At 43.4% G+C, this 27202-nt stretch overlaps 1 protein-coding gene across 4 annotated transcripts in view; it reads right to left on the bottom strand.

Moving 5' to 3' along the window:
* CBLL1 (Cbl proto-oncogene like 1) overlaps window positions 1-26447 on the bottom strand; it is a 42898-nt gene extending 16451 nt beyond the window's left edge. Inside the window, exons 1-7 of one of the 4 annotated variants that reach the window (XM_065404175.1) lie at window positions 26399-26447; window positions 21075-21106; window positions 19807-19974; window positions 19295-19395; window positions 18918-19001; window positions 16829-16902; window positions 13467-15434 (exon numbers count right to left, since the gene is read on the bottom strand). In XM_065404175.1, the coding sequence (XP_065260247.1) occupies window positions 14393-15434; window positions 16829-16902; window positions 18918-19001; window positions 19295-19395; window positions 19807-19846 (1341 nt within the window). In that variant the 5' untranslated portion in view covers window positions 19847-19974; window positions 21075-21106; window positions 26399-26447 and the 3' untranslated portion in view covers window positions 13467-14392. Of the gene's footprint in view, window positions 1-13466; window positions 15435-16828; window positions 16903-18917; window positions 19002-19294; window positions 19396-19806; window positions 19975-21074; window positions 21107-26398 lie in introns of those variants that run through there. The other 3 variants (XM_065404159.1, XM_065404167.1, XM_065404184.1) reach the window with 3 other exon arrangements.
* Between the last annotated feature and the right edge of the window lie 755 nt (window positions 26448-27202).

The following is a 27202-nucleotide window of genomic DNA, read 5'->3' as shown; positions in this document are numbered from 1 at the left end:
CATTTAGAAACATTTAAATAAACTACTAAATCACACTTCCCCCACCTAAGTTATGGAGTTGTGGTTCTACTCTGAAGAGTGACTATGTAAAAATCTAAACTTTTTACTCAAACCCTCCTACTGCCTCACTGCCTTTGTGTATTCAGTCATTGCTGCTTTCCTGATCAAAATAAAATGTGTGTTACCAATCATTCCCACTAGCACTGCAGGGTTAACATAGGTAGGAGAGAGTCAACTGCATTCCATTACAGTTCATATCAAACAAATTGTTTACTAAGCCCCCACAGCTGAAAATGGTGATGTTTATGCCTGAAAAGACCCAGCTTGACTTTCAAGTTCCAGGCTAAATTTGCAGGGCAAGCAGAAAGGGAGAAAACATCTTCCTATTTGTAAATTGAGCAGATTGGACTTGGGAGTCTGTGAGAGAGAAACTTTAAACTACACGAGAGATACGATAGTGATGGAGATTAGGAATCTAAAGAGAATTTTTACACTTTTCAGAACAGAACTGCACTTTAAACTGAAAAATTAAATTATGCAAACATGTTGCTGCTGATGATTATTTTGGGTTTTTTATTACATTAGTGCCTAGAGGCCTCCACCAAGATCAGGCCTGCTTTGCAGTTGCCACTGTACACACACATAGTAACAGATAATCCTTGCCCAAAGAGCTTGCAATCTAAGGCTCTGATTCAGAAAAGCATCCCTATTCAGGAAAACACTTAAGCACACGTAACTTTAAGAATATGCTTAAGTGCTTTTCTGAATTTCAGCCTAAACGGACCAAGGAATTATTATCCCCGTTTAATAGATAGAGAGCTGAGTCATGGAGAGATTAAGCGACTTGTCCAAGGTCACTCTAGAAGATCACAATGGTCCCTTCTGGCTTTGTAATCAATAGTATAACTAAAGGTCACACAAGAAGTTAGTGGCAGAGCCAGGAATTGAGCCCAGATCTTTAGAGTCTCACTCCAGACATTAGCCACAAGACCACTCAACACTTAAAGCCATCTTGACTGATCTTACATCCCAAAGAGTGACATGTAGTAATGTGGTGTGAAAGTGACATGCCAAAGAATATTTTTAGATTGTAAAGTCTTCTGGTCAAGGATTGCCTGATACGGAGATTGACAGAGTGAGACGGGTACCCAGAAGTCACCTACAGGTGACCTACAGGACAGGCCCAACAAGGAAAATAACAGAACACCACTGGCCATCATGTACAGCCCCCAGCTAAAACCTCTCCAGCACATCATCAACGATCTACAACCTATCCTGGAAAATGATCCCTCACTCTCACAGACCTTGGGAGGCAGGCAAATCCTCGCTTACAGACAGCCCCCCCCCCCCAAGCAAATACTCACCAGCAACTACACATCATGCCACAGAAACACTAACCCAGGAACCAATCCCTGTAACAAACCCCATTGCCTACTCTGTCCCCATATCTACTCTAGCGACACCATCAGATGACCCAACCACATGAGCCACACCATCAGGGACTCATTCACCTGCATATCTACTAATATGATATATGCCATCATGTGCCAGCAATGCCCCTCTGCCATGTACATTGGCCAAACCGGACAGTCTCTCTGCAAAAGAATAAATGGACACAAATCAGACATCAGGAATGGTTACATACAAAAGCCAGTAGGAGAACACTTCAATCTCCCTTGACAGTCTATAACAAAACTTAAAAGTAGCCACCCTTCAACAAAAAAAACTGAAGTCTGTTTTTGAAAAGAGAAACTGCAGAACTAAAATTCATTTGCAAATTTAACACCATTAATTTGGGCTTCAATAGGGACTGGGAGTGACTGGCTCACTACAAAAGCAACTTTCCTTCTCTTGGTATTGACACCTCCTCCTCAATCATTGGGAGTGGACCACATCCAACCTGATTGAATTGGCTCTGTCAACACTGGTTCTCCAGTGGTAGTTCCCTTCTGTTCATGTGTCAGGTATAACAATGCCTGCATCTGTAATTTTTACTCCATGCATCTGAAAGTGGATTTTTTACCCTCAAAAGCTTATGCCCAAATAAATTTGTTAGTCTTTAAGGTGCCACCGGACTCCTCGTTGTTTTTGCGGATACTGAGAGTATGAAAGTGCTTAGCAAAACTGGGCTCCAATCCATGTTGATGCTATTAGCATAAAACCAAACAAATAAAACTACATTCAAAATGGAATTAATACGCATGAGTTTTGCAGTGGTAGTAAGATACAATTCACAATTTCCGGTGACTAACTTATTATTTTAAGAATAAAATTGGAGCACTAAACCCCACAATTTTCATTTATTGTTCCCAAATAATCAAAGCTAATGCATTATTTCAACTCCAATTTTGCTATAGACAAAATAGCCTAAAAGCACAAAATGTATATAATTTACCTGCAAAATCAGTTATCAGTGTAACATTACTAGACTGAGATGATTAATACCAACTGAGCAAGAATTGTATTAACCCCTTAAATAACACTGCTCTACAGCCAAAATGCTTCTGAAATAAATGTAGTCAAACTTTACTAATTCTGGGTCACTGAGAACGAAAATGATGCTTAAAATTGTTGATTGGCTCTAGTTTTCAAGATATGCTATTGGGTCAGTATATACGACCCTTGACTTGGGAATGGCGGAGGATAAGTGAGTTATAAAGGGAAGGGATCTCAATTTAAACCAGAAATGACTAAAATACATCTTTGACTGGATCTATGGATAAATCTATGACTGGATTTGGACAGTACTTGCTTTTTAGGCAAAACAATGAATGATGCAATCTGAAGCTGGTATTGCGTCATACATGATATGAATTGCATCATGTTATTCCTAGAAGTCATGGATGATGTAATCATAACGAAGCTTACATCACTCTGCTGAACAAATTGCCCTATATCAGCTCTAGAAATCATACAGTGTCGTGCTCTCTTATTTGTCAGTGTTTGATTTTGCAAAGAGTCACATTTCTGTTTAGCCAAAGTGAGCAGAGATGCCTCGTACTTGTGTGAACAGTGCAGATAACTTCTGCTGTGTTTGTGGTGAAGTGACTTTTGCATCACAAAAGCGCAGTATAACCACTATGGTTAAGAAAGCCTATCACCTTTATTTTGGCTGCAAAATTGGAGATCAGGACAAGAGGTGGGCCCCACACATATGCTGCAACACTTGTGCAACAAATCTTCGCCAGTGGTTGAACAGGAAAAGGAAATCTATGCCTTTTGCAGTGCCAATGATTTGGAGAGAGCCAACAGATCATACCAGCAATTGTTACTTCTGCATGGTGCCTCCAGTTGGGAAAGGTGCGTCAAAGAAGAAACAGTGGACAGTGCATTATCCAAACATTCCATCAGCTATACGCCCAGTACCCCACGGAGAAGGACTGCTGGTTCCTGATGCACCAGAATCATTCTCACTTGAGTCAGACGAGGAAGAGGATGAAACTTCTGGTCCTGAACCATCAATGTCACAGGACCCACATTTTCTCCCATCCTCCTCCTCTGAACCACACCTCATAACCCAAGGTGAACTGAATGACCTTGTCAGGGATTTGGAATTACCCAAGAGTAAGGCAGAGCTGTTGGGCTCCAGACTACAGCAGTGGAATCTCCTGGCAGGTGATGTTAGGGTTTCCATGTTCCGTGACCGTCAAAAGGATCTTGTCCCATTCTTCTTCATGGAAGGTGATCTTGTAGCCTGCAACAACATCGATGGTGTGATGGCAGCCCTCAACCTCGTTCACGATCCAGATGAGTGGAGACTGTTCATTGATTCATCGAAGACGAGTCTTAAAGCTGTTTTACTGCATAATGGCAATGTTTTGCCATCAATTCCAGTTGGTCATGCAGTCCATATGAAGGAAACCTAGGACAATATGAAACAACTTTTGAGGTGCATAAACTATGACCAACATCAGTGGCAGCTTTGTGGCGATTTGAAGGTTGTTGCTCTCTTGCTTGGTCTGCAGACTGGATACACAAAGTACTGCTGTTTTCTCTGCGAATGGGATAGTCGTGCAAGAGATTCCCACTACATCAAGAAAGATTGGCCACTCCGACAGTCATTGGAGCCTGGGAGGAAAAGTGTTCAGCATCCACCACTTGTTGAATCAAGGAAGATTTTGTTACCACCCTTACACATCAAGCTGGGTCTGATGAAGGACTTTGTCAAGGCCATTGACAAAACACAAGCAGCTTTCAAGTACCTCCGTGGAAAATTTCCAAGGTTAAGTGAAGCTAAGATAAAGGAAGGTGTCTTTGTTGGTCCTCAGATTCGTGAACTTCTTCGAGATGATGCATTTGACCATGCACTGCGTGGCAAGGAAAAGACGGCATGGAAAGCCTTCCAGTTAGTGGCAATAAATTTTCTCGGAAACAACAAGGCAGACAACTACAGGTTGTTGGTGGAAAACCTCCTCAAGGCATACAAAAGCCTTGGTTGCAACATGTCACTAAAGATACATTTTTTGCACTCTCATCTAGATTTTTTTCCACCGAACTGCGGAGCAGTGAGCGACGAGCACGGCGAGCGATTTCACCAGGACATTGCAACAATGGAGAAACGCTATCAGGGCAAATGGAGCCCATCAATGCTTGCAGACTATTGCTGGACAGTGACAAGAGATGCTCCATTTAATGAATACAAGAGACTAGCCAAGAAGAGCCGAGTAGACACCGAATAGGACTAAACTATGTACATAATAGTTTTTTGCCTTTTGTTTCATAATAAATTTTATTTATATAACCCTTTTGCTGATTTTTAAAGTGTTACATAAACAGGACAGGTGAAATATTATCATGTAAAGCAACCATAAACACATGAAAAGACCTAGGTTTACAATTTATGATTAAAACTCTACTATCTACACAATATACATAGACATAACATGTAAAAACTTAAATATCTTAGAAACAGTAGCCAATCAGTTGTTTTAATTGTCATATTTGAATTCAGCACATCAAAATACATAATAAATAGCACATTTTATCTCTGAAGCAGACGACTTCTCAAAAATTGTAGACCAGTGTAACTAAATCTGCCAAAATGGAAACGCAATTCATATAACCCTTTAATTTCCTAATCTGACAGAGATCAAATAAAAATGAACACAAAAGTCTTGCATAGTACATTGTACACTGCATTTTTCCTGACAATGTAATACATTTAGAAACTTGGAAGTTCAAATCATATTTCCCATGCATTAGATCAGGGGTCGGCAACCTTTCAGAAGTGGTGTGCCAAGTCTTCATTTATTCACTCTAATTTAAGGTTTTGCGTGCCAGTAATACATTTTAACGTTTTTAGAAGGTCTCTTTCTATAAGTCTATAATATATAACTAAACTATTGTTTTATGTAAAGTAAATAAGGTTTTTAAAATGTTTAAGAAGCTTAATTTAAAATTAAGTTAAAATGCAGATGCCCCTGGACCGTTGGCCAGGACCCGGGCAGTGTAAGTGCCACTGAAAATCAGCTCGCATGCCGCCTTTGGCACGCATGCCATAGGTTGCCTACCCCTGCATTAGATACTCATTTGAGATTATACTCCATTGCTCTTCTTCTGATGGGACATTGTACCTATTCTGCCACCAAGATGTGTCCAACGTGAAAAAGACAGCTAAACAACTTACTTGAGAATTAGCACAACACCAGACACAACCCATGAATTTAGAATTTACCCATGGATATAAGTAAATATAGAAAGGCTGTACTTGAACTAGATACAAACAAATGTTGCTGAATTTGCGCTTTGGAAGGACCGGAAGTATGCACCAGAGAACAGAAACAGTTTCCTGTATTGCTACATTTGTAAATAATCAAGTAATGCAAAACAAGCACTAGTGCTTCCTCTCCAGCGTTTGTCAGAATGAACTTGTCACTCCTAAAAGCAATATAATGAAAGATGCAGAAATACTGTGTATTGGATTGGTCTCTGCCATAGTTCAAAAAACTTTCCTGAGTCAGTTATAACAGTGGCAATCACATTTTTCATTGTTTTTTTTTTTTTAAGTAAGAAAACAACTTTATAACATACATGCACAGAGTGAGCTTTAGAGCATTCACCCTAACTAAGAGTGAAGAACTCACTCATACATTCAGCCTGATTCTGTGCTATTGCCACCAATCCTTCAGGCAAATAGAACATACAATTATAAGAAGGGGTTAAGATTTTCAAAGCTGACTAAAGGAAGTGGGTCCAAATTCCTCAGACAGTTTTCAAAATATCATCCCAAGCCTCTTACCAATTAAAAGGATTTATCTGAGCCATTTAACAGTTTGGAAGTCTCATTCTCCTCAGTCTAAATGGTTGGCAAACTAGCACTTCTATTTGCCTATATGTAATTATAGAATCTCAGAATGGCTAATAAATGTATAATATAGTCAAAGAGTTTTGTTGAAAACATGAGAGCTATTTTTGAATGGCAGCAACATACTGTGTATGAATGGAGCACATATGATCTTATGGGCCATTTGTTATTCAGAATCAAACTAAACCATTAATCACCTCGATAATTTTATCTTTACAAGGAAACAGTACTTATTTCATTCAAGCGAAGAATCTCAAGAATTCACAGGGTAAGAAGCACTTGTCACTATGACTTTGACTGTGAAGTGTACCATATACACAAATTTTTATTGACAACTGGCACTTCTGAGTTTAGTATTGGAAGCAACAGTTTTTCTGAAAAGTTCCTTTCTGAGTAACCCTGGGCTCCCACCAATGCAATTAAACTGCAAGTCTGTTTCTTCTGGGAACATGCAAAAATGATGGTCTCAATTCTTCTCTGTTACATTGGTGAACTCATGATTTACAGGGGTGTAAATACATGAGCAGATTTTGGCCAAGCACTCACTTGAACACACAAGGGGTGTTGTGTAAGAATGATTTCTGCTTACATGAGGGCCATTTACTGAAAAATGCAACCTCCAGCATAAAGACCTAGATTCCACTCCCATTAGTCAATGGAAAGACTCATTGATGTAACCCTAAGCTCTGAAATGCCAATTTTCCTTGACTTTTAAAAGGAAGTACATTTCATATTTTATTCAAGGTGATGTGCTTGTGAGCTGCCCTTAAATATTAAATAAAACAGCCTGACCACTGTAATAGCAATCAACAAGAGGATTTTACCAGTGATTTAAAGGAAAACAAGTCAGTATGGTACGAAACCATGGTCTTAAGGATAAAGCGTCTGTGACCCAAATCTTCTATCGACTTCAATGAGCATTGAATAGGGCCCCAAAATAAATGCAATCTAGACCATTCCTAAAACTAGGCCCATAATGGAAATATCAGCAAATTTTTCATATCACCTAAAGAATGCAGATGGCTGCTGAACATTTCTGAAGCCCACTAAATTACGAGTTTGCCACAATTTCAATAGACAGCACATTACCTATGTTTAGTCTGTCAAAGGGAAGCAAGTTCTGAGTAAAACTGGGCTCTCTACTGAATACAAACCTTTTTTAATAGTAACCTACTCATTAGATTTGTGTTATCCTTATGTATCTAGAATTATAAACATGTCAGTCTATATATAATGAAGCCTGCACTTAGAACCACCTAAGCCAATAAAAATATTAAATAGTTGTCTAGTATAGGCTGGTCTTTAATAAGAGGCCAAATAAAATTCCTTAAGAAACCTTAGAAAGACGAGTTCTCCCCTAAGACAGGGGAATTACCTTGTTGGATAGGTTCCTTTGTGTATACAGTGAAATCTGCTTGAAGATATTAGCTTGTGAGTGATTTGATAATGAACAAAATATTCTGTAACACAAGAGGGGGTACCTTTAAATTACCTTACATATTTATTAACCACGAAACAAAACACTCCTTATTGAGTCATTCTTCCCTCCCTCCCCTCACACTCAAATGGTAAAGTTTCAACTAACCCTATATTATAATAACTTGCATTTTTCTTCCTAGGATGTCAAAGCATTTAACAATGGTGGGTATTATTCCTACTTTGCCTCTATTTCCCTATCTGCAAAAAAGCCTGATTTTTTTGAAGTTAGTCACATTACAACTGCATATGCAACTGGACAATTAGACACAATAGCGATTTGTGCAAAATAAGTATTTGATTTTCACACCCATTTATGGAGTTTGCATGCACCTACATTCAAAACTCAGGTCCTAAGTGATTTGCCCAACATCACCCAGCAAATCAAGGGCAGATTCAGGAACAGAACACAAGCCTAACAGAGTCCTTGCCCTGACTGCCAGACACTCATTTTATATGCAAAATTATAAAGTTTGGAATGTTCTGCCATCAGGTGCTCTGACAGGCTCAATGCTAACAACTCATATTAGGTGAGAGGCAAAAACAGAACTTACGGAAGAAAATAAATAAAGCCTTTGAGAAAATTCCAGTAAACAGATGGTTTCCTACATTGTTTTAGAGGTACGTGAGACCAGACACCTAGGTCAAAAATAGATTTAGTTACCTCTAAACCCCCTTAATTTTTAAGTTTTTTTTTTTTTTTTAAATGTTTATTTTTCAACACTAATGCAGCTGCAATGTAAAAAGTAGGCACTCTGCTTGGACAATGAGAGCTGTGTAAACAGTTTCATTCTCTGGCTCTCCTGCACTAACACAACTAGTGTTAAATAGGATATTTATTTCTTACATCTGTTTTCAATGGATTTAAAAAAAAAAAAGTTTTACAAAATCTAAATTTTGGGCCTAAAGGGACCTGACAGTGTGTCAAATCTATTTAAGACCATGGTTAAAACAGATTATTAAATCCTGTAAACCATTAGCCACTTCATCAAATCTGGCAACAAAATTTGACATGATTTATACATATGTATTTTTAATCTGCATAAGATATGTCAGATCCCTAACTCCAGGTTAGGAAAGTGGAATACTTTCCTACTCTACATTACCCTTTATATAGAAAAAGAAAAAACTAAGGCCTGGTCTACACTAGGAGTTTATATCGAATTTAGCGCCGTTACATCGAATTAACCCCGCACCCGTCCACACCACGAAGCTATTTAATTCGACATAGAGCTGTCTTAAATTCGACTTCTGTACTCCTCGAAAACGAGAGGAGTAGCGCTAAATTCGAAATGGCAATATCGAATTAGGCTAGGTGTGGATGGAAATCGACGGTAATAGCTCCGGGAGCTATCCCACAGTGCACCACTCTGTTGACGCTCTGGACAGCACTTCGAGCTCGGATGCTCTGACCAGCCACACAGGAAAAGCCCCGGGAAAATTTGAATTCCTTTTCCTGTCTGGGCAGTTTGAATCTCATTTTCTGTTTGGACAGCGTGGAGAGCTCAGCAGCACTGGCAACGATGCAGAGCTCTCCAGCAGAGATGGCCGTGCAATCTAATAGAAAGAGGGCCCCAGCATGGACTGATCGGGAAGTCTTGGATCTCATCGCTGTGTGGGGCGATGAGTCCGTGCTTTCAGAGCTGCGCTCCAAAAGAAGGAATGCAAAGATCTACGAGAAGATCTCTAAAGCCATGGCAGAGAGAGGATACAGCCGGGATGCAACGCAGTGCCGCGTGAAAATCAAGGAGCTGAGACAAGGCTACCAAAAAACCAAAGAGGCAAACCGACGCTCCGGATCCCAGCCCCACACATCACGTTTCTACGAGGCACTGCATTCCATCCTAGGTGCGGCCGCCACCACTACCCCACCAGTGACCGTGGACTCAGAGGATGGGATACTGTCCACGGCCGGTTCCTCGTCGGAAATGTTAGCGGACGGGGAAGATGAGGAAGGAGATGAGGAGGACGAGGCAGTCGACAGCGCTTGCACCACTGATTTCCCCGACAGCCAGGAGCTCTTCATCACCCTTACCGAGATCCCCTACCAACCATCCACAGCCGTTACCCCGGACACCGAATCAGGGGAAGGATCAAGCAGTGAGTGCTTTAAACATCTAAACATGTAATTTTAACATAACTGGTCCACCGTGGTAACACACGTTCCCACGCCATGAGTCCAGTAAGTAGTCTGGGATCATGGCACGGCACAGCATGGCGGCATACGGCCCTGGCCTCTGCATGGTCTCCCGAAGCATTCTTCCCCTCTCGCTCTCCGAGATCCTCATTAGAGTTATATCGCACATGACGCCCTGCTTTAAATTAGGGAGGGGAATGTTAGTATTGGGACTGCTTTACAGCCACGCGGTGGAGGCGGCAGAGGGGCAGCATACAGTGATCTTTCCCGGGGACAGCCGCGAGGTGGTGGGACAGGGGCAGAGCTCATGCTTCCCTGATTGCTGCCAGCAGAGAGTGGCCTTGCATTCAGTGCGAAAGGAGCCCAGTGCTACTATTACATTTTTAAGCTGCCACAAGTCTACGGCTTACCATGTTTTCCTGCAACAAAAGTAGAGGTGTCCTGCCACGCTTCTCTGATCGCAACTGCAAGACCCCAGGCACTGAAGGCGAGGGCCGAAAATTCGACCTTGTCCTGTGTGCGCATGTGAAAGGTCCAGTGCATGGTGTTGTTCACAGAGAAAGACTATGTTCTTTGTTAGCAACTTCATTTATCTGTCTCAGGAATTTACTCCCTTTTTCCCATTCCCACAGACACATCTGCGACTGTCTCCCAACCCAGCCTGGCATCACACTCCCAGAGGCTAGCGCAGATTAGGAGAAGGAAGAGAAAGACGCGTGAAGACATGTTTTATGAACTTATGGAGTGCTCACGAGAGCAGGCAGCCCAGACGACACAGTGGAGGGAGAACTTGTCACAAATGCACAGAGCAGTCATGGAACGGGAGGAGAGGTGGCGCCAGGAGGACCAGCAGGCTACTCGAACCCTGCTTGGACTAATGAGGGAGCAAACGGAGACGCTCCGGCGCCTAGTGGATGTTCTGCAAGACCGGAGGCAGGAGGACAGAGCCCTGCTGCTGTCTATCTCTAACCGCCCTCCCCCGCCACCAAGTCCCACACCCCCCTCACCAAAAGTCCAAAGAAGGAGGGGCGGCAAGGGCCGTTAAAACTTTCAGTCGGCCCCTGCACACTGCTGCAGCAATGGAAGGCTCTCGTTCCAAAGTTTGAAAAGCCCTTTCCTACCCATCTCACAATAGCCCACGTCCAAGTTTCCTCCCCCCCTTTTCATGTGCGGTTCATAATAAAACATCTGTTTCTGTTAAGTACTGTTTCCGAGAGTGTCTTTTAGAGGGGATTCTGTCTGAAGGGGGGGAAGGGGTTTGTTACTTGGACAGGACAGTCACCTGTAGCAGGCTACAGAGGCGGGGGCAGGTCCAGCATCAGGACACATACACAGTACAGTCACCAGTTACCCTGGTCAGTCTGGGAGGCGGTTTTCATGTTCTGGGGTGCGAGGGGGTTGATCTGTGACTTTGTGGCGGGGGAGGGCAGTTACAGATCTTCTGCCGCGGTCCTTATCCTGGATCACAGAGCCACGCAGCAGGGGATCTGTTACCCTCCGCCCCCTGCCAGAAAGTCACTTGGCCGACACATACATGCAGTCCCGCCCAGGACTGCTGGCAGGCTGCGTTGAAACAACCAATCCAGCACTGCGGAGCCTGTCATTCCCGGAGTTTAGAAGCATCATTTGCATCAAAACAATAAACCAGCCCCCCGCCACAGTCTGCGTCCCCGGTTTAAAACATTCCCGCGAAAACAGTAAGAAAGAGAACCTTGTTCAGTAACAAAACGGAACAGATTTTATTTGTTGGGAAGGTGGGGAAGGGGGTATGTAACTTGGAAGGATAGTCAACAGTAACTGGGTAAAGAAACGGGGGCAGGTTCAGTATCTGTGTCCACAAAGTGAACAGTCACTGGAGACCCTGCTCAGTCAGGAACCTGGCTTTCAAAGCCTCCCTGATGCACAGCGCGTCCCGCTGGGATCTTCTAATCGCCCGGCTGTCTGGCTGGACGTAATCAGAAGCCAGGCTATTTGCCTCAAGCTCCCACCCCGCCATAAAGGTCTCCCCCTTGCTCTCACACAAATTGTGGAGCACACAGCAAGCAGCTATCACAATGGGGATATTGGTCTCGCTGAGATCACAGCGAGTGAGTAGGCTTCTCCATCTCCCCTTGAGACGGCCAAAAGCACACTCCACCACCATTCTGCACTTGCTGAGCCGGTAGTTGAATAGTTCTTTCCCTGAGTCCAGTGCGCCAGTGTAGGGCTTCATGAGCCAGGGCATTAGCGGGTATGCAGGGTCCCCGAGGATGACTGTAGGCATCTCCACATCCCCAACAGTTACTTTGTGGTCCGGGAAGTAAAGACCTTCCTGCAGCCGTCTATACAGACCAGAGTTCCTGAACACCCTAGCGTCATGAACCTTGCCAGGCCATCCAACGTAGATATTGGTAAAACGTCCCCGATGGTCCACCAGTGCTTGCAGCACCATGGAAAAGTACCCCTTTCTGTTGATGTACTGGCTGGCCTGTTGGTCCGGTGCCAGGATAGGGATGTGAGTCCCATCTATAGCCCCACCGCAGTTTGGGAATCCCATCTCGGCAAAGCCATCTCTGATGAGCTCCACGTTTCCCAGGGTCACTACCTTAGATAGCAGTAGCTTGACGATTGCCCTGGCTACTTGCATAACAGCAACCCCCACGGTAGACTTGCCCACACCAAAGTGGTTAGCGACGGACCGGTAGCTGTCTGGCGTTGCGAGCTTCCAGAGGGCTATGGCCACTCGCTTCTGGACAGTCAGGGCTGCCCGCATCCGGGTGTCCTTTCGCTTCAGGGCAGGGGACAGCAACTCACACAGTTCGAGGAAAGTCCCCTTCCGCATGCGACAGTTGCGCAGCCACTGGGATTCATCCCAGACCTGCAGCACTATGTGGTCCCACCATTCTGTGCTTGTTTCACGGGCCCAGAATCGCCGTTCAACAGTATCAACAAGACCCAGTGACAGCGAGATGTCCTGGGCGCTGGGTCTCATGTTCTCAGAGAGGTCGGAGCTAGTGTCCGACTTCATGCCGTCACGGTGGTGCCGTAGCCTCCTCTCATGATTGATCTGCAGCTGCCTCTGGTACAGGTGGAGGAGAAGCTGCGAGGCGTTGAGAACTGCCACAACTGCAGCGATGGTCGCAGCGGGATCCATGCTCGCACTGCTGTGGCGTCCGCGCTGTCAGTAATCAGAAAAGCGCGCGAACTGATTTCCCACCGGCGCTTTCAGGGAGGGAGGGAGGGAGGGCGTGAGTGACGGACGGATGACGACAGGCGCCCAAAAGCACCCTCGACACATTTTTTTACCCAGAAGGCATTTGGGGCTCGACCCAGAATTCCAATGGGCAGCGGGGACTGCGGGAACTGTGGGATAGCTGCCCACAGTGCACCGCTTCCAATGTCGACGCTTGCCCCGTTAGTGTGGACTCACAAAGTCTCACAAAGTCGAATTACTGTCCTTAGTGTGGACACACACGTTCGACTTAGTAATATCGATTCCACATAGTCGAATTAACTAAAATCGAAGTACTCTCGTAGTGTAGACAAGGCCTAAGTCCCAAAAAAATCATATCCCTTCATATCATGAATGTGGTGAGTCAGTAAATGGCACCTTTTATGTGAAACCATCCATTTAGTAAATGCACAAGACATGAATTCAACACCAGTAGGGAGTGTATGAGATCTCAAGTTAACCAGAATTTTCCAAACAAGAAGTGAGCTAAGATTTTAAAATGTTAAGACAACATGGCTTCATGTTATCACCAAAACTGTGTCTTTCATGCACCATTCACTTTGTGCTCCCAAAGTTGCCTCAAAATTTAAAAATCTGTATGAAATTCAAGATTCTGCACTTCAGATTTACAGCTCCTTAAACTTGGATCATCAGACTTTACTACAAACAATGTTACTGCTAAGGTAAACTTGAATGTCTCTTACACCGAACATTTTATTATGATGCCAGATGGGAAAGTATTGGTGTCAAAACATGAAATGTTTTTTCAGAAATTGTGTCTGTGCTCAAATTCACATAAAAACCCAGTATTTTTACAACCATATTTAAATTTAATTATTGTACACAGGTTAACAAAAAAGTATCACAAGTAAAACTAAACATTGGATTTAACAAAAACAATAGAGTGGTACAACGGGTGTTCAATTTTTCAGGAAATAATATTACAAATGACCATCTCTCAGACAGTTTAACCTCACTAGGGACACAAAGTCGGTTTAAAAAAAAAAAAAAAAAAAATGTAGCTGTTATCTACTGAGCCACTTATCTTAGCACTACAGTATATCTGAAGTCGGAGTCCTACGGTCAAGGTATAAAAATCAATCAAGAGTCAAGTCCCCAGAGTGTGTTAGTCACAACCATTGTATTTCTTTGAAAGGGGGAGGGGAAAAAAGGAAAAAAGAGACCCCAAAAACAGATTCATTAAAAGGCTGCTGTATATAGTTTATCCTTCCCATAGCATACTCAGTTCAAATTACTGTTAATATCATTGGTAGTATGGTCTATATCTGGTTTGATCTGGGTGATGTGGTCCAGGAAGTGGGGCTTGAGAAGGTGGGCCTTGCATTCTTGGGGGTGGAGGAGGCCCTCTTGGAGCTGGCCACATCCCTGGACTCATTCCCCCAGGCTGTGTAAAAGGAGGGCTGAGAGTTCCTTGATCTTCACTGAACTGCGGCAAAGAGTTAGGATTATAGTGATGGGGAGGGGGTGCATTTACATTTACTGGTGGGCCACCATGTTGAGGAGGGGGAGGTCCTGGAGGAGGGTGATTCATATATGGTGGCATTTGGGCAATTATGTGTCCAGGGGGAGGGGTTATTGGTGGTGGAGCAGAGGTCATCGGTGGTGGTGGAGCTTGGCTATAAACCATATGAGGAGTACCTGCTCCCTGGGGAGGATGTTGCATTGGATGGCTTATTGGTGGTGGTGGTGGCGGGGGTGGTGCATAATGTTGCTGTGGAGGCATAATATGATGAGGATGGGATACCACTGGTTGACCCTGATATTCAGGATGATGATGAGCAGGTGCTGGGGCTGGTGGAGGTGGTTCTCGAGCACCTGAATTTGAATCATCCTGAATAGGGACAGTTATTAAATTGCTGTGTTTTCTCGTGGAAATACGAAACGTATCCTGACTGACCGAGCGTGGTGGTGGTGGAGCCATTGACATCTCTGCTGGGGGTGCACGAATGTCCTCGTGTGGTTGGTTATAATGCTCGTGTTGCACATGCTGTAAAGGAGGTGGTGGCATCATGAGGTGCTGCTTTGGTGGAATATGGCTCATATGATGCTTATCAGGTGGCATTATGAAACGCTCAGGAATTTCAGCAGGAGGTGGGGCAATAGGAGGATGAACAGGTTCAAGTGGAGGACGGGTAACAGGTTTTCCAGCTCTCATATGACGATGGTTGATGTGAGCCTGTAAGTCTCTCTGAGACAAATATGTTCTCTTGCACCCTTGAACAATGCTACACATGAAGAGAGACCCTCGCACACATTGCTCAATTCGCTGCACGGGATCATTACAGCTAAATTAGAAAAAAAGATTGGTTTATTATCATCACAAACAGCTCTGAATCTAGAAATATTTACACTAAATGTTTATTCCACAATTCTACATATTTAAAATGACATTTCTTAGTGCCAACACAACACGAAAGGCTTGAATTTCCTTAATTCAAATTAAATTGTCTAATTTTGAAATATTGTATTCTCCTATAGAAGCGCAGTTACAAAGTACATCAACATTTCCTGAAGAGAAGTTTAGAACTGACATCCCATAATCTGTATCATATTCTAAGATGTGTCAAAAAAGCACAAAAGAGAAGGGGTTCTTGAGATTAGGGACACGATTAGGGTACACAATTAGTAAGTGAGTCTTAATTACTAGTGAACTGTCATTTGCTCTATTGGAGGTAATAAGGGGAAGACTGAACACAAATATGTCAACTACTTATTTAAACCATCTTCAATTTACCATTTAAACTAGGGCTGTCAATTAATCAGTTAACTCACGCGATTAACTAAAAAAAAAATTTAAAACTGCAATTAATCGCACTGTTAAACAATAGAATACCAATTGAAAGTTATCAAATATTTTGGATGTTTTTCTACATTTTCAAATATATTGATTTCCGTTACAACAGCATACAAAGAGGACAGTGCTCACTTTATATTATTTTTGATTGCCATTTTTACAGTGCTAATATTTGTAAACAAAAGAAATAGTATTTTTAAATTCACCTCATACAAGTACTGTAGTGCAATCTATTTTTTTTGTTACATAACTCCACTCAAAACAATGTAAAATTTAGAGCCTACAAGAAGTAGGACTGAGTGGACTTGTAGTTTTACATTGTTTTTTTCTTTTTTTTTTTTGAATGCAGTTATTTTTTGTACCTAAGTCTACATTTGTAAGTTCAACTTTCATGATAAAGAGATTGCACTACTGTACTTGTATTAAGTGATTTGAAAAATACTATTTCTTTTGTTTCTTTTTTACAGTGCTAATATTTGTAATAAAAAACAATATAAAATGAGCACTGTACACTTTGTATTCTGTGTTGTAATTGAAATCAGTATTTTTGTGTTTTCTACATTTTCAAATATATTTAAATAAATGGTATTTATTATTTTTTTAATCATGAGATTAATCATGATTTTTTTTTTTTTTTTAACTGCTTGACCTCCCTAATTTAAACATCAACAGTTAAACTGAATTTCTCAGTATCTGGATGACAATGTAGTGTCAAACTACAATCCCTCTAGTGCAGCAAAAGCATTCTTTGCTTCTTCTTCCTATTGAGCTGTTTTTCCACCAAACAAAAATTATGTACATTAACTAAGACATATGTGAGAATAAGCAGTTTAAATTATTCCAGTATATTCTCCCTTTTTAATAAACAATCACTAGTGAACTTACCCTGGGCACATCTTGTCACCCTTCTTCTCATGCAATATAGCACAGTCATAGCAGAAAACATGCTTGCAAGGTATCTAGAAACATACAAACAATAGCTTCATTAAACCATTATGTGTAAACCAGTATGTCATTTATAGAATGTATTTTTAAATAAGTTTTGATACATTCCTCCCTCATGAACATGCTCTCTCATTCTGTATCTTCCTGAAAATAAAATTCTTAAATTTAAGTTGTCTGTGAAATGCATGCTGGGAAATGGACATGATACAGCTACATGTAACAAAATATGCAGTACCTTTGATGGGACACTTTCAAAAATAGCTTGAAAAAGGTAAATTGCGTGAAAAAGAAAATGCAAAACATATAGGCAAAACTTTAAATAAAAGAATGCACCACAAGCTCTTCCTATAGCAGCGAGGCAAGGCTCTTTATGGAAACTACAGCAGTATATTTCAGCTGTTCCTGCTACTGGGACTTGGTAACACCAGTACCGGTACTTCATGCTTTAGCAACTGGCATTCTAGGCTTCCCCTTGCTAATCATAGTCCTTTTAGCAGGACTCAGTGCACTGCTTCTGCCAATCTCCCATGTAACTGTGCACACATTAACTTGGATGGAGCTTGCGCTCCTCCAAATCAATTTGAAAATTTCCATCCTGGCAGTTGGAATAGTTGGTTCTGTGACGGGTCAGCGAAGGCTCAACTGAACAGGACACAGTGGCTTTAACAGCTAGTGCCCAAGGTCCAGGTCTCGCTAACGGGTACAGTTCTCCAAATAGACTGGTATTCACCCAGGTTTTAAAATAAAGAAGAGACTACACAGCAGAGCTTGATTCACAGGGCAGCCTGTAAAGTTCTTAACTGGCAGATCTGAGCCTTGGCATTAAAACTGAGACTTCATCTGTACAACAACTATAAATGACTCAAGGAAACAAGTTACCACATTGTTCTTCCCAAGCTAATAAAAACATGGTTCAAAGATGTAGCGTAGGTGTGTTTTTAATGTTCCCACAATCAAATTAAAAATCTGGACAATCCAATTACATTACAAACCTCATTACAGAGACATAGTTAGGGCCAGTCTGCACAACAACTTTTAAATGGTCAAAAGCCAAACTGGTGTAACAATTCCTCCTGACTTGGTCATAACTGTAGTGTAGGCAAGACCTAATCAATCAAACTACATTCCTGAAATGCTTTTCAACACGCCACAGATGCTACAAGGAGCAGGTGAGTAAGAGGAAAGATTACAACTTAACACAACACAAATGATTTCACGGTCTGTAAAATTTAAAAAAGCTCCCATGAGCATCTTAATAATAAAGGTTGGTTGTCCTGAATGAGAACTATAAAGCTTAGTGGCTCAAAATACAATGCTAATTTTTAAAAAATTAAGCCACTAAGTCAGATCCCTAAGCACTCATTAACCTGTAGTCAATATTTTAATTTTATTCTTTGCATTCTGTTATATCACTGTTTTAAAGGGGCATAGAAATGATTAACGTCTAGTATTTACTAACTCAGTTAAAGTCTTCAAGTAAGATAAAGCAACTTCTTTTTTAAGCTAAGCATTGTAAGGATAAATGGGCCTATTCTGCTTCCACTGAAGTCAATAGGTATTTTTAAATTGACTACAATGGCAGTAGGATCAAGCACCATGTCAGCCACTCTTCCAAAGCTATTTTACCCCTTAATTAAGCAAGGGAGACATCAGCAGAAAATATATGCAACAAGAACAGTTTGGAGTTCTTGTACAAATTAAGGCCTTGGTTTTATACTGAGATGCATTGGAATATACCCTTTTGCTCATGCAGAGCCCCCTTGAAGTCAATGAGCTCTGCATGGGACAGACATGCATTTGTGTGCATCTCAATGCAGGATCAGGGCCTAACTTTACAATAATTTTAATTAGTGGGAAGCTGACACTTTTTTTTTTTTAAATAGGAGTTAAGTAGCTGTTATGCATGATGTTACACTTGCACTAACTACCCATATGCCAATGGGAGCACTGAGAACTTTTCCAAAAACAGGTATAGACTTCATGTTAGTTCATAGTAGGGCAGCTTTTCCATCAATACAGCTCTACTCACCATGCGCCCATACAATTTGATAGGCAATCCACACTTGTCACAGAAATGGACTGGGGTATCATCCTTTTCTCCGAGCAAGTTTATCTGTCAAAATAGCATTCATTAGGGGCTCCTTATTTCATTAGGTTATTACCAATATGCTTGAAAATTCGCAAATATTTAATAAGGAACAGAGAACTACATACAATCTGAGAGAAACAGCACAGAATATATTTTCAGGAAGTCAAAAAGCAGTGGTAGCGCTTATTTTTTTATTGGATTTCTCTAAAGATAAGTAGGGTGCTCTGCACTCTAACTGAGAATAATAAGAATTAGCTTACACCCTATGATTTCAAATGTAATGTATAGTATCAGAACTATTGCATTCATGAGTGTACCTTAAAGTCCCAAAATATGTGTCCAGGGAATCTTCTTGGATTCCCAAACATGTCAGCTCCTTTGCACTCATACCGCTCCTCTTCATTATAATCAAATTCTTCTGGGGGGGAATGGAAGGGGGAAAAGAAAGAAAAGAAAAAAAACACTTCTAGTACATGCCATAATTTTTCTAATTGACCCAAGATGCTATTAAAAAACACATGGTGTTTACAATCTACATTACAATCATCAAGAAATGCTACAGCATTTCCAATGTCTGCAGCCTGGCTTAAATCCATTCTGCAAGGAAAAGTAACAGAAATAGTGCTACGCTCTGAAGACAGAGACCATTTTTTTATACTGCAGCAACACCTAGAGGCAGAGCTCTATCAGGTATTCTTATAAGTTTGGACAGCATCTAACATATTAGTTCTCCAATACTGAATAGGGCCCCCGAGCACCACTGCAGTATAAATAATAATAAATTAATACCCTTTCCTTCTATAGCATTAAACTATTTAAATTAGTTTACCTTCATCACCAGCCTGTGCCTTTGAAGGCATCCTGTTCATAATTCTTGGAGCGCGTGGTGCAGGTTTGGTTTTGTTGGGCTGTTTGGAGATGAGCTTTATAGGGATTCGTCTGCGAACATCAAGACCACCCAACGATCCAGAACTATTAGTGCCTTGCAAATCATTGTCTATACAAGAGAAAAATATGTTTACTGTCATTTTCCACTTATTTTATACATTAGTTTCTGAAAGGGTTAGATATTAGCAGAGACATTTCAAGGAACACACTGATTTTATTAAAGCTAGTTTAAGACTTCATTTACTCTACCAGAATTTACCTGTTTGAAAAAAATCTTAATCTACTGCTCACATGGTACCTTCAAACTGTCAGATCATGCCAACAGTATTGGTCATAAGTGCAATTATGCAGTAATATGACATTTATAATGAAGTCAATTTAGTAGTGAATCAGTCTCTCAAACTGTAACTTCTTTGTGGCAGAGACTGTCTTTTTATTGTGTGTTTGTACAGCATCTTGCACAGTAGTACCCTAATTCATGATTAGGGCTCCTTGGAATAACCACTGTACAACTAATGAACAACAAGGATCTTCCCTCAGGAATGGTTTTGTATATGCTATTTGCAAGGGAAACCAAAAGACAAACATATTCTGTTTATGATCTTGGGCAAGATAATAGAACAGCTGAGATGGGGCTCGATTAATAAAGAATTAAAGAAGGGTACTATTATTCATGCAAATCAACAACCGTTTACAGAAAATAGACCTTATCAAACTAACTTGGTATCTTTTATTTATGAGATTACAAGTTTGGTTAATAAAGGTAATAGTCCAAGTATATTACATCAACACTTCTGTAAAGCATTTCACTTGGTATCGCATGACATTTTGATTAAAATCTAGACCAATATAAAATTAACATGGTACATATTAAATGGATTAAAACTGATAGGCCTCGAAATGTAACTATAAATGGGAAAATCGCCATTGAGCAAGTGCGTTTCTAATAGGGTCCCACAGAGATCGGCTCTTGGCCCTATGCTATTTAACATTTTTATCAATGACCTGAAAGAAAATAAAATCATCACTGATAAAGTTTGCAGATGAGACAAAAATTGGGGGAATGGTAAATAATAAAGAGGGTAGGTCACTGATTCAGAGCAATCTGGATCGCTTGGTAAGGTGAGCACAAGCAAACAATATGTGTTTTAATACAGCTAAAGGTAAATGTATACACCTAGGAACAAAAAAAATGTAGGTCATACTTACAGAATGGGGAACTCTATCCTGGGAAGTAGTGACTGAAAAAGATTTGGAGGTTATAGTGGATAAACAGCTGAATGTGAGCTCCCAATGTGATGCTGTGGCCAAAAGAACTAATGTGATCCTGGGATGCATAAACAGGGGAATCTTGAGTAGGAGGCTGTTTTACCTCACTGTACTTGGTGCTGGTTAAACTGCTGCTGGAATACTGTGTCCATTTCTGGTGCCCACAATTCAAGAAGGATGTTGATAAATTGGAGAGGGTTCAGAGGAGCCATGAGAACGATTACAGGATTAGAAAACATGCCTTATAGTGACAGACACAAAGAGCTCATCTATTTAGTATAACAAAGAGAAGGTTAAGGGGTGACTTGATTACAGTATCTACATAGAAAAAATATTTAATAATGGGCTCTTCATTCTAGCAGGAATGGTATAATACGATCCAATAGGTAGAAGATGAAGCTAGAACAGTGGTCACCAACCGGTCGATCGCGACTGGTCGATCCTAGAAGATCTCCGGTGGCGCAGCGGGGCTGCCGCTAAGACAGGCTCCCTGCCTGCCCCGGTCCCACGCCACTCCCAGAAGTGGCCAGTGTGCCCTGCAGCTCTGGGGGGAGGGGTCACCCTCCACATGCTGCTCCTGCCTGCAAGCACCGCTCCTGCAGCTCCCATTGGCTACAGGTCCCTGTTCCCAGCCAATGGGAGCTGCAGGGGTGGTGCTTGCAGAGAGGGGCAGCGCACGGAGCCATGTGCCATCCCCCGCTCCCAGAGGCCGCAAGGGGACGTTGGCCCCTTCCGGGAGCAGCGTGGGGCCGGGGCAGGCACGGAGGCTGCCTTAGCGTGGCTTGCTACCTGGTGAGAGGCTGCACCTCAACCCCCAGCCCTGAGCCACCACCCTGAACTCCTTCCTACACCCCAAACCCCAGCCCTGACCCCCCTCCCAGAGCCAGCACCCTTTACCCCCTCCTCCACCCCAACACTCTGCCCCAGCCCGGAGCCCCCTCCTGCACCCAAACTCACTCCCAGAGCCCACACCCCCTCATACACCCCAACCCCCTGCTCCAGGCTCAGCCCAGAGCCCCCACCCACACTGCGAACTCCTCAGCCCCAGCCCAGAGCCTGCATCCCCTCCCAAACCCCTACCCCAGCCTGGAGACAGTGAGTGAGGGTGGGGGAGAGCGAGTGACTGGGGGGGGGTAGAGTGAGTGGGGCGGGGCCTTGGGGGAAGGGGCCGGGCAGATCCTGGGTTGCCCTTAAATTCAAAAAGTGATCTTGGGCATAAAAAGGTTGGAGACCACTGAGATAGACAAATCCAGACTGGAAATAAGGTACACATTTTTGAGTGAGGGTAATTAACCATGGGAATAATTCACTACGGTCATGGTGTATTCTCCATCGCTGACAATTTCTAAATGAAGATATAATCTATCTTTTAGTAAGACATCCTAAGAATTATTTTGGGGAAGTTCTATGGCCTGGGGAGGTCAGACTTGAGGATCAGACTGATCCTTTTTGGCCTTGGAATCTATAACATCTTATTTAACACATCACTGGAACATCAGTGACCAAATACAGAAAACAGAGAACTACCAAGGCTTTACCAGCACATCTGATAACATATATATGTAAAATTAAAGGCTAATCCTCCTACACACATAAGAATGGCCATACTGGGTCAGACCAAAGGTCCATCTTGCCCAGTATCTTGTCTTCCGATGGTGGCCAATGCCAGGTGCCCCAGAGGGAATGAACAGAACACGTAATCATCAAGTTTTCCATCCCCTGTCGCCCATTCCCATCTTCTGGCAAACAGAGGCTAGGGACACCATCCCTACACATCCTGGCTAATAGCCACTGATGGACCTATCCTCCATGAACTTATCTAGCTGACACACACCTCTTAAGAGCGGTTTTAAATCTTAAATCTCTGGTGCAAGGGAGGCAAGAGACACCTTGACACATGCCAATTCCCAAAACAATGGGCAAGGACAATGTCTAGGCAATAAACAGGGTCCTCATTACATGAAAATATTATGCATCTGTATTGCTGTAGCACCTACGAACCCTAGTGATGGATATGAATCCCACTGTGCTAGGTGCTGTACAAACACAGAAAAAGACAGTCCCTGCCCCAAGCAGTTTACAATCTAAGTATAATACCGAAGTATAAGACAAGAGAAAATATATGGAGGAGTACAAAGTAGTAATGAGACACACACAGGCAGTTTGGACTGGTGCATCACATAGGCAATATATCAAGCTTGTGGATGTTCCTCATATTGGGAAATTGTGAATCCTTTTATAATAAAGCGTATGATGCTGCACACATGCATTCCTGGGCAGCCAACTTAAAGGAGCACTGCAATTTCAGAGCAGAGGTCAACAGGGGGAGCAATTCTGAGTTGCATGCTTTGGCACTGCAAAAAACCCAATAGTCCCTGTCTGCAGAACACTGATGTGTCTGCACACATGGAATATAGAGATCAGATATACATTTTAGGCTATCCAGTCCATCTCATTGCCAGTGCAGATACATACAAGAAAAAGTTACGTTCTGGTACTTGAAGATCAGAACCTCCTGAGAAAAGTAACAAAGATGATTATGGGGCTTAATTTGGCATTGAGTAACTGAATGAGGTATTTTTTGAGAGAAGAATAAAAGAATCAAGTATGTATCAGTATGGCTAAAACAGGAGAAAAAGTAAGAACTGTTTAGAATGGTAGAGAATGTATTTATAATCAAGAGTAACGGGATGATACTGCAAGTTAAGTCCCCTCCATCTGAAAACTTATCTAGTTTGTGAAATACAGTATTCCAGATAAAAAGAGCATAAGTACCTCCCCTCTGTACCTGCACATGCTTTTACACGGGAAACTCTTCTGGTTATTTATTGGGCAATTTACCCCATGTGCACTAACTGTGCTAACTACACAAATAACATTGCAAAGAAAAAAAGAACTATAGACCAAATATTAGGAAAAACAACTTCCTAAAAGGGAGACTACTAGGGAAATGGTTACAGCCCCATCACTTGGAGGATTTAAAAACTAGTCTGGATAAAACACTGAAAAAGTTACAGTAAGGAAAAAACCTGTAGCGACTTCCAGGAAGTAGACCAGGTGTTGGCACACCACTTCTGAAAGGTTGCCAAGTCTTCATTTATTCACTCTAATTTAAGGTTTCACGTGCCAGTAATACATTTTAACATTTTTAGGTCTCTTTCTATAAGTCTATAATATATAACTAAACTACTGTTGTATGTAAAGTATATAAGGTTTTTAAAATGTTTAAGAAGCTTCATTTGAAATTAAATTAAAATGCAGAGTCCCCCCTCCACCCCCAAACTGGTGGCCAGGACCCAGGCAGTGTGAGTGCCACTGAAAATCAGCTCACGTGCCGCCTTTGGCACGCGTGCCATAGGTTGCCTACCCCTGAAGTAGACTGACTGATCTAATACGTCTTTTCTAGCTCTTAAATTCTATGGACCACATTCGTCTGGTGTAATTCCACTGACTTCAGAAGTCAATGGAGTCACACCACAAATTAACACATCTCTATGAATGTCAGTCTCTTGTCACAGTTCTGACCCAAATAAAAACTACCAGAGCCCACTCAAATTCATGTAAGAGGAATCTTATGCTTATGAGTTTTTATAAATTTAAATTTTCAGTTGTGTTCCAACACATTTTAATTAATCGTCAGTTAGCAAACAGAATTGTAGCTTCTTATTTAGTCACTTGTTTCGGTACATGATGAACAAGGCTGCAAATCTTTCATGGAGGTCACAGATTCCATGACTTTCCAGGACCTCCACGACCTCCACAGCTGCAGTGGCTGACCCGCACCGGCCTCTACTGCGGCAGCCCCAGGCAACTGATCCCAGGCGCTGCCCCAGAGCAGCAGTCCCAGAGGGGTGGCGGTGGAGCTACGGGCCATCCTGTGGCCTGGAGTGGCGGGGCCACAGGCCATCTCACAGCAGCAGGCTGCCCGGCCCCCCACTTCCCCAGAAGCGGCAGCGGGGCCACATGTCACCCGCCTTCCTCCGGAGCAGTGGCATCAGCAGGGCCCTGGGCCGCCACCCACCCCCAAAAGCAGCAGCACCTGCTGTAACACCGCCTCTCCACTCCAGCAGGTAAGAGTTAGTTAGCAGTATTTTTAGTAAAAGTTACTGACAGGTCACTTGCCATGACTTTTTGGTTATTGCCCGTGACCTGTCCATGACTTTTACTAAAAATACCCGTGATTAAATCTTAGCCTTGGTGATGAATTCCAGGCTACATTCAAAGTAATCCCCAAACCCAAGCTATATATACACAGTAGTTACAAAAGGTGTGCATCCAAGGAGGATTTGCAGCAACCAGGTAAAGAACAGTGTTCAATTCAGATATTTCTAGGCCAGAAACTTTGAGGACATCAACATAGCATGCTGCAAGCAGAACAAGAAAATAAAGTTTTAACCAAAGCCACTATGATAAATCTCAAATTTTAGAAAAATCTTGAGATTTTACTACCCAGACAAAACCTTGATTTTTAAATGCTCCTCTCAGGCCCACACATCCAGTAAAATGCATGGAATATGCTACCAAAGGAGCAGCATAGTACACTGCAAATTTGAACCTGCAACCTTTATATTAGTCTGCAAACCCTACTGACTTGCCTGCTTGAGAACCAATTACAAAGCGCGTTATACAAACAGTACATACTGATAGCATAGCAGATCTAGACAGGTGTTTCCCATCCTCTGTTAACTACACACCAAGAACCAGAGTCCCTTGCTAAGTTAGTACAAAGTGGACCGATCCTTCAGCCCAAAATGACGAACCTCGGCCATTGCTCTGGCAGTGACGTCTGGGCGAGTTCTGCTGAAGTACCCCCTGCCCCAGCGCATGGCTACGCGGGCGGCGGAGGGGGGCGCACAAACCACACGGCACCGTGTCTCACAGCCTACGGCTGCTCCCACTTCGCTGCTCCCCCGGGGCGGACAGTCACAGCGACCTTCCCCGTCCCCTCGGGGCCCCGCCGAAGGAAGCCAATGGGGATCGGCGCCTGTTCCGCGGCGGGGCCCGGTAGAGACTAGGGCCCGCTGTCAGGGTGGAGGTTGAGGGAGGCGCGGGGACTGCGAGGCCCGGCCGAACCCGCCAAACCCCACACTGTGGGCCGGCGGCGCTGGGGTCCAGCCCGCGCTAGGCCCCGGACGCCAGTCCGCTCCCCGGGCCCTCTCCCCATGGGGCTCTCCCCGTAGCCGGCTCCCCCGGCCGCACCGCGCAATGCCCCGGGGCAGGCCCGCCCGGGTATAAATGCGGCTCCCTCCCTCTCCCCTCCTCACCATTGTGGTCCATGATTCGGCGCGGGGCACTGTGGGAGCGGAAGTCACCGCACCGGAAGGGCGGGGCCGGAAGCACCTGGACAACGGAAGCGGAAGCTGTGCTGTCAATGGTGGGGGGGGTGAGGTCTGCACAAAGGAGAACCGAACTGAGCCGCGCGTGCCCAGGGGACGTTGCTTCGGTGGGCAAAACGAATAGGTCCCGTGCAAGCTACAGCTCCCAGTGTGCACTGCGGCCGGACCGGGGACTGTAGTTACCAGCATGCTTTGCGGGCGCCACCGGCTCATGTTGGGACATTTACTCTTCATTGAAGGCCTGTCTTGGCCCATGGCATGCCGGGAGTTGGAGTCCCACCATGGAGTCTCCGCTACGGCCGGCGGTGTGGGAGGCGCTCTGGTGGGCCGCGCGCGGGGCGGGCTGCTGTGGGAGCCCGCGGCGCGTCTGACAAGCGCCCCCGGGGGGCGAGCCCGTCGGGGTCCCTCCAGTGGCTCTTTCGAGCTTTTGTCCGCAGCTACGTGATCTAGACACGGACTCTGGGCTCTGACTGAATGAGGAGAGTCTCCCCGTATCGCGCGGCTCCGGCAGCTGGTGCATTATGGAAAACACCAAAGGTTGCAGACCTGGCAGTGAGTGAGCAACGTGCCCCCCAAGGCTCACAGGCAGCGCTTCCCCAGGCCCCAAATCTGCTTTCCGAACCAGGCCCCGGCCTGAGGGGTCCTGTAGCTCTTCTCTGACCTCCCTGTGGTTTGTCAGTATCTTTCCGGTGTACACACAAAGATATTTCCTTTGCAGGAGTCACCTAAGGG

This window comes from Emys orbicularis, chromosome 1, assembly GCF_028017835.1.
Source record: "Emys orbicularis isolate rEmyOrb1 chromosome 1, rEmyOrb1.hap1, whole genome shotgun sequence".
Taxonomy (NCBI): Eukaryota; Metazoa; Chordata; order Testudines; family Emydidae; genus Emys; species Emys orbicularis.
This window is presented reverse-complemented; position numbering and strand designations above follow the sequence as displayed.